Source organism: Vanessa tameamea, chromosome 2 (genome assembly GCF_037043105.1).
Source record: "Vanessa tameamea isolate UH-Manoa-2023 chromosome 2, ilVanTame1 primary haplotype, whole genome shotgun sequence".
NCBI lineage: Eukaryota > Metazoa > Arthropoda > Insecta > Lepidoptera > Nymphalidae > Vanessa > Vanessa tameamea.
The window spans coordinates 3,474,151-3,488,196 of record NC_087310.1 but is presented as its reverse complement, the minus strand read 5'-3'; the positions used below and the strand labels follow the sequence as shown (position 1 = coordinate 3,488,196).

Genomic DNA, 14,046 nt, shown 5'->3' with positions numbered 1-14,046 from the left:
ATATAAATAAAATGTATATTCACTTAAAATAAAATAAATAAATAAATTTAATAGTCTTGGATTTAGTGAGTCGTTCTAATGATAAGAACTCCGTTTTTGCTTTAAATCTAGTCATATTCATGAACATAGGTATACCGCTACAATCCGTAAGCTCAACTGATTCGCGTATAATATAAAATAAAAATATTATTATTTCATGTAAAATCACTATCACTATATAATTATATAAAAAATCAGAGCACCCACGCCTCGTTTCTCTGTATAAACGCGATAAACCCAAACATTACTAAACGGATTGTTATATGGTTTTTATCAATAGACGAAGTTATTTACGAGGAAAGTTTACGTGTTTAATTCACCAAGGCTTAATGTAAACTAGTTATTGCCCGCGGCTTCGCTCACGTTTTAGGGGTTAGTTGTCATGTGTTAGGCAAAAAAGTAGCCTATGTCCTTCCTTAGAGTTGAAGTTTGCTTCATACCAAATTTCGTTAAATTTAGTTCATTGGGTTGGCAGTGAAAGAGCGACAGATAGACAGACAGACAGACAGACAGAGTTACTTTCACATTTATAATATAAGTAGAAGTAGATTAGTATAGATTGAATGTGTCAGAAAAAATCGTGCCGATTGAGTTTTACTGACGTGCGCTGCATAAATCAAGTCAAATGTAAGGCGATATAAATATTTTATGTAGACCAGGTTCTTGGTAAATTAAAAACCTATGACGTTAAGTATTTTTCGGGAAATGAAAAACAGAAAATATTTTTATATTATTATATAATATGGTAATTGAACAGTATAAATTCAAGTATTAAGAACTATGTTTCATCATCTTCCATTTTTTCATCTTCAACAACTTTTTCGTCATCACTGGCTTCATCATCACTAGGCATATCAAGGTCTTTGTGAAATCCTTTCCCTTTAGTCCAATGACATTTAATTACCACTTTAAATTTAGCCATTTGAATACCAAGGAGTTTCAGTATACTTGCTTGTTCTGGTGTTAATGGTGCATCTTTTTTACAGACCTAAATAACAAAAAAATAAAATTAAAATAGCAATAAAAAAAATAATGCTACAGAAATTTAGGTCACTGAATAACTAATAAATATGGGTAGATGAATGTATATGCTGGCATATCTGGTTAGGTGGGTGTACCCTCAGTGGGGAGTAAGTAAAATTAATTATTCATCCTAACAATATTTCTATGTTCTGATTTGAAGGTTGAGAGACCCTGCATAAGTACACAAAGGACATCTTTTGTTCCATAATTTGTGGACTAATTATGGTGGAAGTTCCTACAATGCCCTATATGTTCTTATATTGCCAATTGTCTATGGGAAAATGTACCCAAATTGAAACTAATTCATTCTTATGTTAAGTCAAAGGATATTTTTGATATGTTTTTTTGTATTCTTTCAATAATTATAATATTTTTACCTGATATTCTTTAATTAAATTAATTACACCCCTTTCTAGAGTTGTAGGAAGTCCAAGTCTTCTCAGATGAGGTTCTATAGTATGTGAAAAATCTTCTAGTGGTCCTTGTGGTAAGATTACATCACGATTTGCAATAAATCCAGCCCTTGCATATTCTGTTTCACGAAATGTTTTAAACCATTCCAACACCTCACTAACATCTCTATTTGTCATTAATAAACCACATTGACCTTTTAACTTTTTTGAGAGCTGGTAAAAGAAAATAATGAATAAAAACCTAATTTACAATACAACTATTTATTGAAACATCAACAGTATTTTCATAGAGCATGAAATAAAACTCAAATAAAAAGGTTTAGATTAGTAATATATAAAAAATTACTCACCAAATTGAGCTGATCTTCCACTTCATCGCTTTTTGTTCTTCCAAGAGCTACGGCCATGACTTTATTTTTGCCAAAGAAAAATCTAGAATCTTTCCAATCATTACGCAAGTCTTTCAATGTTGTATTACGCATATTGTCGACAGTAAAGAGAAATATGTGTTCATATTTGGAAATTGTATTTCTTATTTCTTCAATAGTTTTCTGTTTGAGAAGAAGTCCCTTTTTGTTGGTTTTGGTTAATGATACTGTAATAATAAAATTATTTAAAGTGTATTTATTTACAACAGTTGATATGACAAAAGAGATCCTATCGTCATATAAACTAAAAAGAAAGTTATTGATGGCTTTTCCTTTATATACTAGCAAAACATATTTAAAGGTTGGTGGGTTGGTAGATATGACATGATAGAATTTTATCCAAAAGATGAAGGTTTCCCCACCCTGTTCTCCTAAGCAGTGATGAAGGAATGAAATTATTGTTGTATTATAAACACAAATAATGCATTCATATACATTATTAGTATTAGTTTTGACTGGGCACCAGAAAGTTTTCATAAACTTTCTGGTGCCCAGTGAAAACTCGCAATCTGCGGTAATTGTTCTCGTGTTCCAACTACTAAATCAAGGAATTTCAGACTATAATATAGGACTTAATTTAACACGAATAAGGAAATAATAATAGGGAAATTTAAACGTCCAAAATTACCTAAACATTAGTAAAATGCGCTTTGTACGTAATTATCAATATTCACTTTTTATTTATATTTTTCTACGATGCATGATTTTTGAATAAAAGATCTACTGACTATTCGTTAGTAAGTGCGGTTAAATCTACAGGTTATGTCGATAAACTTACCTTTCTTGTCTCGTTTTGATTTAGGCATTTTTAATATTTAATGATCAATATTAAATTTAAAAAATAGATTTTTAACAAACAAGACTGTGTTTTAACTTACAAATCTTTACATTTAAAACAATAAATATTCACGCCTCACGTGTTTACAATATTGACCAAATCCAAAATAATTGTGCTGGGGCATGTTTCAAAATCAAGTGACATTTGTGATTTGACAATCAGACCTGGGCTACCAGTACAGCTAAGTATTTTTATACGCCTGAGTCATTGAAGTTATATAGAATGAAACTTATTATACTAAATTATTATACAATGGAAAAAAATGACTAAATTACACACATTTTTATCCAAATATATAATCTGGCAGCTCTGAACCTGATAGCTATCTGACCATAGATAATACACTTATACTAGCTATATCTGACCACTACGACCCCTCAAGCCTCAAATATTAAAGTGTCTTAGATATAGGAGAAATATCTTTATATATAAAATGTGTCCCTCAAAATATATGAAATTTAAATGACGCTGCTGGAACTAAATTGTAAAATTGGTAGGAACTGTAATACGTTGTAGAGTAAAATGGATTTAGCGAGTTGAAATATTGAAGATTTAAAAGTGCTTTATTGTAAAGTTTACTTGAATAAGATAGTTTGAATTTCAAAAAATCAATTTTTGAAATTCTCACGTAAAATGTCGTGTAATATTTATTTAACATAGGAGTGAAAGTGAGACATCGACTTTAAAAAGGCGCTATTTCAAAATTATTTTGTTAATCAAATAAATAAAGGCATAAATTTTAGTTAATACTGTAGTACATATAGTATCGTTTTCTGGCCATTTATGGAAACCTTATTTACTAGATAAACTAAGATAAACCATATCAAAAATGTAATTATAAACCCTTGCACAATACAACTATAGTAGTCGTTGTTAACGACATTTTTCTATCGCAAGACATGACAATACATAAAGCTCAATAAATTAAATTTAAATAAATGTACATGTTTACTTTTAATGTCTTGAACATTAAAGAGAAAAATGTAATTGTGTTTTAAAGTTAAATAAGGTAATAACATTTTTATTCGTTTATTTATTATCTATACCATACATTGGTAGCCTGATAGATATAGGTATAGTTATCAACTGGTGTTTGCGATAACTACATTTATAATTAATAGCAATTTACATTTTAGTTTTAATCAGTATTAAACAAAAATATATATATATATCGTAAAAATTTAATTTCAAAAGCTAAAATTATAATTAATCATTTATTTGAAAAAGCGCGCGTTTCATTTGACTTCCTGTTGTTGTTGAAATAGAGCGGTGAAAATTTTAACGTTTATCTTTTATCTCTTTTCTTTTTAATACATAAATAAGAGACAGATATACAAGAGGTAACTTCAATCTACGTTGAATCGTTTTACTTCCTCTTTGAGCATTTTAAGATGGCCGACCTTTTATGAGAACCCTGTTCCGTTTTTTGTTTCCCCTCTGGCCCCGCTGCCGTCAGTGTAGTGTATCGTTCACCGCAAGAGAAAAATTGATATTGTGTTGCAATTTGCTGGCTTAATTACTTTATATCCCTTCAAACAAGTAAGTGTATTAAGATAATATTGAGTGCGAAAAAAATTGTGATATATTTGAGTGTTTTTGTTCAAATATTGTACCAACATACATTTGTGACTGTGACGCATAAAAGGAGTGTCCCTTGCAGCAGCCATTTTGCCCGAACCGGCGACACGGTATTGCGGTGTGGTTAGAGATTTTCTTAACTTTGATATAGAATTCGATTGCTAGTTCCAATGATTACCTATTTCTAATTTTGACCGGTTAATATCATAAATATTACAACGCAACCTGACGTTAAATTTTTACAGTAAGTACTTTTTTGCTCGTAACACTTTGTGTAATTAGAGTTCGGATTTGAGTAAGTTTTTAATTTTATGAGTTTTTAGGATTTAATTAACTCTAGTAAAATATTGATCTCATTCCATTTCTATGTAATAATATTTTCGCTACTTTTGACTTTCTAAGAACGGCCTATCACATAGTGCGTCTTAATTTTGTCGTGCGTATTCAGTCACGCCGTTATCTTTGTCGATAACGATTTATGTCATTGAAGTTCCTGTCCGTTTTGAGGGTTACAATAAGATATTATTTTCTTAATTCTACATTTAAATAGTCATAATCGTATAATAATTATATCTTGAACACATTGCATAAATTTTATCCCATGGCGTAGACTTAACTCCTCCACGATACGGGCACGTGCATAACTTAGGCTAAAACTAGATTGCTCTATTGCAGGCACAGGTCGCTAATGGGATACAGTATTGCCCACATTTATTAATTTTCATTGTAGGTGCTTTACTATATTCACTGATGCAATTAAACTCTTGTTTTTCATGAGTCATTTTTAGTCTTAGCATTTGTTATTACAAATGCTAGTAATGAAAAACAAGTATAAAAAGTGCAAACAGGAACAATATATTTACACAATTATGGTTATTTCTAATTATTATATGATTTTTAAAATTTTACCGATAACATAAAACCTGTTCAAGAAGATAACTCTATATATAAAATTCAGTAGTTAGTGAAACAAAACCTATGTATTTAAATAAGATTTAATAAGCTAGTCGAGCTGGAAAAAAATATAAATATCTCTACTTCTCACTGAATTATTCTTTATTTTTTCAATTATAATTGATGAACTTCTTGAGATCTCTAAATCAAGACAAATTAGCATCTATTAAAAGGCTATATCTGTTTTTAGAAAATGAAATAATAGTGCAAGGAATTATAATGTTGCAAACTTATATGAGTAGATATTTTTTTTTAAGAAGTAAAACCTTTCATCTTATGCACATATTTTTAGATCCTAAATAATACATATTCAGTTAATAATCAAGTTCGGTTGAGGAAAGAAAGTAACGAGGTAATAATTCCTTATGTTATTTACTTTTGATGTAATATATAAATTATATTTTGCTGAGTATAGTTTCAGCAACCCTACTAAATTTAGAAACAAGGCTTTAAATGTGTTTAAAAAAAAAACTGATTTGCTCATGGCAGCAATTTTATAGTTGTTACATAAACAGAATACTAAAAATCAATAGAAAAAAAATTCTTAAAAAAATGTATATTTGATATAATACTCATTTTCTTTAAAATAAATGTAGACATTGTTATACAGAACTAAGGGTACTAAACTAATAAAAGAATTTCTCTTTTTCACACAACACACTATCAACCACACCCTTAAACTGCATAACATACATAATTATATATTTGATGTCTCTTTGAAAATTGTTATATTACTTGTTTTAAAATTTGTAAATTGTCGTAATTTATTGCATTAGATCCTAGATAATTCTAAATATCGGGTAAAGAAAAGCCTAGCAACAGAAAATAATTGAAGATAGATTAATAGATAGCTAGATAAGGGTGGGTAGAACGAGGTGGGCGCCGGGTTGGTGATCGTTGGCGCGAGTAGGGGTGAGGGTAGGGTGCGAGGGCGGTGCGGTGCACATGGGGGTGGGTGGTGGGCGGTGGGAGAGGGGTGTGTGCAAGCGTCGCGCTAGTCGTATTTCGTCTGGAGTGTTTATCCCGTGTCGCTGGATCAATACTGTTGGCGCAGTGTCGGTGGCTCGACAGCGGCTAGGCGACGGCGCGTACCTTGTTAGTCAGTCGAGTCTGTGAGATGCTGTCAAACCGAACGGACGCCGCGTCGATGTCGCGTTTGGCGTGAGGGTCGCTCTCTGAGCTACATCGAGTTTTTACATTGCGCTTGTGCGCTCGTGAGCCTCTAGCCAAGGTGCGCCTCATTCATGATGACTCATACCCAATTGGATTCACTTTGGTGAAAGTGACGCCCAAACGATTAGTCTTTCTGAGAAAATATTCTCATTCGGTTCAGCTATTCTTTTTTTTCCATTTAGTTGACCTCTTTTAATATTTATTGCAGGGGCATCAGTAATATAGTCATCTCAAATCATCAAAAATGTCCGTCGACAAGGAGGAATTGGTGCAACGCGCCAAGCTTGCGGAGCAGGCTGAGCGATACGACGACATGGCGGCCGCGATGAAGGAAGTCACCGAAACCGGAGTCGAGCTCAGCAATGAGGAAAGGAACCTTCTTTCCGTCGCCTACAAGAATGTTGTCGGCGCTCGACGGTCATCATGGCGAGTCATATCCTCCATCGAACAGAAAACCGAAGGTTCGGAAAGAAAACAACAGATGGCAAAAGAATATAGGGTTAAAGTAGAAAAAGAGCTCAGAGAAATCTGTTACGACGTCCTGGTAAGTAAAAAATATTCATTAATTAGTATTTTTTTTTCTATATCTTTCAAAATGTATTTTTAAGCTCCGTAATATTTTATTTTTTTATGTAATTATTTTCAAATAAATTACAGCGATACCAGGGATAACTTCCTACGCATATAACAACATTTTATTTGCACATTGCCAATTTGAGGGATGATGCAAGCGTTTAGTTGTCGCGATCGTTTCATACGTATCCAGTAGTTCTTATTAATCATTGGCTCAATAATACGAGGTAGCCATGCGAAAGCATGCAGGGCGCGGTGCGGCTTTTCCGCGGAGGGGGCGGGCGGGGTGACGTATTGCGCCGCGTCACTGCGCGCGCTGCTATCCATCTTCGTTCGTTGCCCTAACTCTACTTATTTCGTAATTAAATTTTGAGTATAGTAAATTTTAACAAATTCACTTCTTATATAAAGGTCTAATATGATGAATCATCAATATCGATTTTTTTTAAACGGTCTTTTTAGCTTTTTCATAGCAATCAATACCTCTTTTGTATGTTCGCGTTTCGACGGCCATCGTATCGTTTTCCATAAATTTCCCCGACCTTTCAACAGAGATGCCGTGATCACGAAGTGCCTGAATTGAAATATTTGGATAGCGATTAATTAAATTGTAGACTTTATTTTCAATATACCTCATTTTTTTACTGCTTATATTATAGAAATTATTTTATATATTTTAAACTTTTTTTCTATTGTTTCAGGGTTTACTCGACAAACACCTAATCCCTAAAGCTAGTAATCCAGAAAGTAAAGTATTTTACCTCAAAATGAAGGGTGATTACTACAGGTACCTTGCAGAAGTGGCCACAGGAGAAACCAGAAATTGTAAGTTTATATTATTATCAATTATAAAGAGAACTATATTATATGTATAATTAATGTTTGTTTAATTCTTTAGAAATTTCCCATAATTCAATATTTCAAGGATATTGTAAGGAAACAATGTAAGAATGATGTCCTTTAATTTACATTTATATTGCAGCTGTTGTAGAGGATTCACAGAAAGCATACCAGGATGCTTTTGAAATCAGCAAGGCGAAAATGCAGCCTACACACCCAATAAGGCTTGGGCTGGCGTTAAATTTCTCCGTCTTTTATTATGAGATATTAAATTCACCAGATAAGGCGTGTCAGCTCGCCAAACAGGTCAATATTTGTGTCAGTTATGCATAGGTTCTGTGCTGGCTGGCACGAGGTATGAGAGTCCAATGTAGGTTCGGTGTTCTAAAGTACTTGCTTGTCCCCAGCCGTCGTGGAGGACTCACAGAAGGCCTACCAGGAGGCGTTTGACATTGCTAAGGCCAAAATGCAACCCACCCATCCCATCAGGCTCGGTCTCGCGCTCAACTTTTCTGTATTTTATTACGAGATTATCAACTCCCCTGCGAGGGCGTGTCACTTAGCCAAACAGGTTTATTGAATTGCCTAGAAATCTGCAGTGTGAATTTTCGATAGTGTAACTCCTTACTAACTAAACTTTGACATCCATAGTCTCTTAGTTTCTACATTGCATGATTAAATTTTTTGTCATTATTTTATTTCTCAAAGAACAAATGGACTAATATTGACTCTGCATGGCAATGTTGCAATGCAATTAACCTCTTAATCCTCGACCCAGCCAGCATCGGAGTGTTTTAACTTTGTTAAGAAACAACAACACAATATTAAGTTGTTGATGAATAATCAATTTGCTCGTAATTATTAGTCGAATTTAAATTCGAATAGCGGTAAAATAATGAAAGACAATATTCCAGGCATTCGATGATGCGATCGCGGAATTAGACACCCTGAATGAAGACTCGTACAAAGACTCGACGCTGATCATGCAGCTTCTGCGGGACAACCTGACGCTGTGGACGTCGGACACGCAGGGCGACGGCGACGAGCCGGCCGAGGGCGGCGACAACTAATGCGGCGCCGCGCCCACACGCATTTGTTCTCATCGGTGTTTTATAAGAAAACGAGTAACATTCGAGAACGTCGCGCGGCGCGGGTCTCCGCGGCCGTTGCGAGCCGTCGCTTGTAAAAAAAATGTTAAAAATGTCGTTCGCAGCGGACCTTCACGTTCCGTCTAAAATTAAATGTTATGTGTCATCTTTGACGGTTTTGTATTTCTGTATTTACACTGGATTACAGATATCGAGCTGACCTGATGAATATAAATATTTATAACTTAAGTTATTAAAATTACGGTTTCTTAAGTTAAAAGTGTTTTCCTTTATTGATTAGATACGACTACAGCCCGGTCGGCCCCCAATTAACATTCCTTTCGCCGCATGTCCGCAGTGAAATGGAGATCATGATGGTGAATTTTTTGAAAATAATGAAATTAGTCATTAAAATTGTTAAATTTTCGCCCAATAACCCAATGGACTTCGACTTTCATATTTAATAAATTTGCAAATAAATGTAATGGCTGTATTAAATTAGGGCACAAAAAACTTGTTAGTGTCTTTATGTGGTTTTGTGATGTCCTCAACATATAAATACTTATTACCAAAGCAAATCTTATCGTTGACATTAACCATTTTGTTGTGCCCATCACTGATTTTAACATATAGCATTTTGGATTTTTTCAGGCATTTATTAGCAAAATAGTTTTGTGATGGACAAATATTGTAACATTTCTGCTGCATTTTATCAGCCATTAATCTATTATATTTTTCATGTTTTCACCAATAAACTTTTGTATTAAATACAATTTTTAGTTTTAGAACCAATATTTAAATAAACCGCCACCTATTAACCCCAAAAAGATGTTTGTCTAAACTATGTAATATTCGACGTAGTTTTTTCCTTATCCGAGTACGGTTGACAGACTAATCTTTAAAAATTTGAATACTAAACTGCTGATACGCATTATCTTCAAAATTGAAAATGTGTACAAACGAGGGCGTCACCCCGTTTATATAAAGATAACTTGAAACTTTTCATACATTCACTTTCATTGTATATTTTTACTATTTGGTACGTAGTTTAGTTCTTCTGAAAGTAAACTAAATTATAAAAAGTAATATTATATGGCAAGATTATCGATTGTAATTAATAAAATCGTAAGTAATTAAACACCAGTAGCGAGCTGCTGTGCCGATGACTTCGTTCGCGTGGACGTCGTATAACAGACGTCAGAACACATATCTGGGTATTCGAATCGTAACTGCATTATCAAATTTAGTTCGTTCAGTGGTTTCCTAATAATGAATGCACATACAGTATATTTAAAAGGTGTGCGCTTAAGGTATGCATGATCAATATTTTGAAATTACAGATATTTTCTTGTTATAGTAGCACTTTAAGTAGTTATTTATTTTTATAATCTATAATATCAAGGAATATTTTTGCCAGGATATACGAAATACCAGTCTTAAAAAAGAGTAAATTGTATGTATGAAGTTTGTCTTTACCATAGCTATAAATCTTAAAGGCATAATATGTCATACAAAACCTCTTACTTTTATGGTAAATTTCAACTTCTAAATGTAAATGATTTTCGCAGTTTGTGGGCAAAAATAAAAAGGAATTAACAAAAAAAAAATAACCTGTTCACACTACAAAGAATTGAGCAAAAGCTTGCGGATAAGTTTAAGGCTGCTTTAATATCTCATCCTGTTACTACATGCGTATATTATCTATGGTTCTATGTAATAAGACATTTTCAATATGGCATTGACCCTTATATAACTTAACACATTAAACAAATAAAAAAAATTGTGAAAAAAAAAGTCATCACATTTTCAATAAAAATTAAAATAAGCCTTGCGTTTTAGCTTGCTAAACCCTACTTTCATCCGCAAAAACAATAGTTATGTTACTAAAATTATTATATAACCTCTCCCATGACTAAAATGTTGTCAAGTTCAGTAATTGTAATAATTAAATAAATTGATTTAAATTAGCTTGTTATTGCATAGCAATACGAGTAGGTACTTAAGTAATAAAAACAATGAAGTCTGGACAAAGTTTTGTAAATAGAAATACGTAGTACTGGGTTTTGTTAAATATTTATGTAACTTGGAACATTTTTTTTTTATGGCATTGGTTGGCGGACGACCTTATGGCCCACCTGATGGTAAATGGTCACCACCGCTCATAGACAAAGGCGCTGTTAACAAACATTAGATCTTACCTACACAAAATAGTGAAAGCTAGTTACTAATAATTATCTTTTTCTCCTTGCAACTTGTAAACACAATTATGCTTTAAATCAAAGACTTTTGTTATTATATCAATATAATATTTTAAGTAGGGGGGTATACATGTACAAAAATACTTTATGCAATATTATCATTGAATTGACATCGAGATCTTTATAAAGTCTTAAGATAAATTTTTCATCATGATTAAATATTAAACATCATCTATATTCCTAAAACCAAATGACAAGAAAATCCTTAACCTGGGCAATAAAGTTATGCATAATAAAGGACGTAACAATGTTGCAGCAAGATACATTGCACTGAGTATTAAATTTATAAGTAAAGTCGTATCATTTTCATATCCTACATTTATTTTGTTTTCCTCAGAAATAGTATATAATCTATAAATATAAAAAACCGATCGCGGTGCACAGAAAATAATATATAAAAATATTAAACATATTGATAATTTAAGTGCTGGTATTATATCAGTTCCCTCTATTTTAGATAATTTATTTGATTTTAATTGACATATAATAAGAATTCCTGCACTGGTTAATATCAGTGATGGTAAAAATAAAGTAAACAGCGCAACCAAAGAATGCATGTTTATCCTATGACTGTTGTCTATTAAAGTACATGCGATGACATCGTTATCATGACGAACAGTTGTAGCTAAAGCAAATTCTGGAATACTAAGTGATGCTGCCAGAATCCATACGAAAATCGATGGTGGTGCAACTGGTACTCTAGCGTCAGTGAGACGATAATCAAGATTCATAGTTCGAGGTGGGGTAGAAGTATCACTGCAAGCAACAAGACTGTGACGCGAAGACCTTATTTCTTCATCTTCGTCGCCTCCACTTCGTTTATTTTTAAGTATCATTGCATTTTTTTCTATATTTGCTGTTGATAACGTATGCAAAGCCATTGTAACAGTTAAGTACAAAGATGCTGTTGTTGCAAATATACTGAGCCCTCGATACGCTATGCAACTGCTTCTTCCAAAGACCCATGTTCTAATATTGTAAGACCATAATTCGGGACCAATAGAAAATCCTAGTAACATAAAATCAGTTACTGCTAATTGAATGATGATTGAAAACAAGCCTGAAATGAAAAAAAATAAATAATGAAAAATCGAAATACTGCTACGAAAGTAAAATAAAATATAAGTTATACGTTATTTTAGTAAAGGATAAAAGCTACATCGAAGTTAAAGAAAAAAGTATAACAATATATTCATACAGTTGCATCCACGAATGATGTTATTTGTATTTATTTTTAATAACGAATTAATTGGTAGTGTTTATTGTTATTTTTATTGTATTATTTATACTAATTGTTTAAGAGATATTATTTTAGTTCATATTCATTTCATTTTTAAATATAATAACGAACATGGCTTAGGGAACGAAGTTAAGGCTCATATTGTCGGTGTTCGTTTAATAATTAGATTATTGTATGCAATATTTTTGATGTAGAATATTTTAGTAGATTAATAATAATTTACATCTCTAGTACCGGTTTGTAGTAGTTAACGTTATTAATTATGAATTTGTCCTTGTCATCCAAGCTACAACGAAAAAAATGAATAAGACATATTCAGCGTACAGCCGATATTATTACATGCAATATTTATGTTAAAATTTACCGTTTCTTGACCGTTTGAGAAGTGCAGCTAAGACAGCACAGTTGGCGAGGGCTCCGGCGCCGGCGACGCATGCAATATAAATCGCGAGGACAAGTGGCGGGAATAGCGGTTCGGTCGCGGGTGCGAGCTCCGACATGGCGTCGGCAGTCGGGGAACGCACCGGGATCAATGACTTTACGCTGCGTCACTTGCGTTCTCCGCCGTCCCTCACTGTTTTTTTTGCCAGTGAATCATCACCAAGAACATGTGCACGGTTCACTATATCGGCCACAGCGGAATCCTTATTTTCTTCTTACTATAGTAAAGTTAGTGTGTGGATATCAAGTATTCATACTAATTTCGCTGGTTTAAGTTATAATATTAATTAAATAATGTATTTGTTGGATCACATACGTAGACGAGTTAGAAATGTTGACAAGAGTGTGAGCGAATATTGACTAGGGCTTTGAAACTAATAGTAATTATTATTCAGTAGTCGTTAAGTTCTTCCTGTCGGTGACACACAAGACACAATGTATGAGGCTGGTCCGCTATGGTTCTTGTTAGAGACTATACTTGAAGTTGTTGTAAAGTCTATATAAAACAATTAAATGAATACAAAAATAATTAAAATTAAGTGGTCTGTTGTCAATATTAAATCGTAAGATGCTAATGATAAGGTAACATCGATGTTATAAAATATATTTAAATTTGTTGTTGCTAGTTACTTATGTGTAACAGACACCTTTGCCCTTAGGATTCGTTTTATGAGACTATATTCATAACAAATTCTAATCGAACAAAATCTAAATATTCATAATATTAATATTATTATTATACATAATATAATTCATACATTTATATAGGTAAGTATAATATATTCGCCTAGAAATCAATGAATACTACCACGTCACACTTTTTTTAGTCTTTAATATAATCTTGTATTAGTAATATGCCTTTTATATCTATCTTTCTCTATCTTATTTAATGTTTTATTGACACGGGCTTTAAATTTTTTAATAACCCAATTTAAAATAACTAAAATCTTATTAAAGAAAGGAATAGCGTAGCCTAGGAAGGATGTACATATTAACTTTGCGAAGTTGCAAACTAGGCGTTATAAGTTCGGCCAAGTAAATAAATTCTTATAAATTTATCACGTTCACATAATGATAAGTAAGAAAACATATATTTTTTCAATGTCCCTCTACTAAATATGTAAAAGTAGTAATAATTAGTGAATTAGCAATCTTCATAT

At 32.6% G+C, this 14,046-nt stretch overlaps 3 protein-coding genes across 7 annotated transcripts; 1 reads left to right on the top strand and 2 right to left on the bottom strand.

Annotated features, from left to right (window-relative positions):
• Positions 1–758: 758 nt before the first annotated feature.
• Positions 759–2,879, bottom strand: LOC113399745 (mRNA turnover protein 4 homolog). Its single transcript, XM_026638962.2, has 4 exons — positions 2,682–2,879; positions 1,826–2,070; positions 1,440–1,688; positions 759–1,027 (listed from the first exon to the last, which is right to left on the bottom strand). The coding sequence occupies exons 1-4, from the start codon at positions 2,707–2,709 to the stop codon at positions 818–820; spliced, it is 732 nt and encodes a 243-aa protein (XP_026494747.1). The 5' UTR covers positions 2,710–2,879; the 3' UTR covers positions 759–817.
• A 1,238-nt stretch (positions 2,880–4,117) lies between these two features.
• On the top strand, positions 4,118–9,774 carry LOC113399744 (14-3-3 protein zeta). Of its 5 annotated transcripts, none has more exons than XM_026638961.2 (5): positions 4,118–4,280; positions 6,655–6,990; positions 7,721–7,844; positions 8,267–8,430; positions 8,774–9,774. In XM_026638961.2, the coding sequence occupies exons 2-5, from the start codon at positions 6,691–6,693 to the stop codon at positions 8,927–8,929; spliced, it is 744 nt and encodes a 247-aa protein (XP_026494746.1). In that variant the 5' UTR covers positions 4,118–4,280; positions 6,655–6,690; the 3' UTR covers positions 8,930–9,774. The 5 variants fall into 5 exon arrangements, with proteins under 5 accessions (XP_026494746.1, XP_026494743.1, XP_026494745.1 ...); XM_026638958.2 differs by lacking the exon at positions 8,267–8,430 and adding an exon at positions 8,002–8,165 and having other exon boundaries at positions 4,119–4,280; XM_026638960.2 differs by lacking the exon at positions 8,267–8,430 and adding an exon at positions 8,002–8,165 and having other exon boundaries at positions 4,178–4,442.
• A 1,347-nt stretch (positions 9,775–11,121) lies between these two features.
• Positions 11,122–13,173, bottom strand: LOC113399743 (uncharacterized). Its single transcript, XM_026638957.2, has 2 exons — positions 12,810–13,173; positions 11,122–12,265 (listed from the first exon to the last, which is right to left on the bottom strand). Exons 1-2 carry the CDS (start codon positions 12,943–12,945, stop codon positions 11,367–11,369), a joined length of 1,035 nt encoding a protein of 344 aa, XP_026494742.1. The 5' UTR covers positions 12,946–13,173; the 3' UTR covers positions 11,122–11,366.
• Positions 13,174–14,046: the final 873 nt, after the last annotated feature.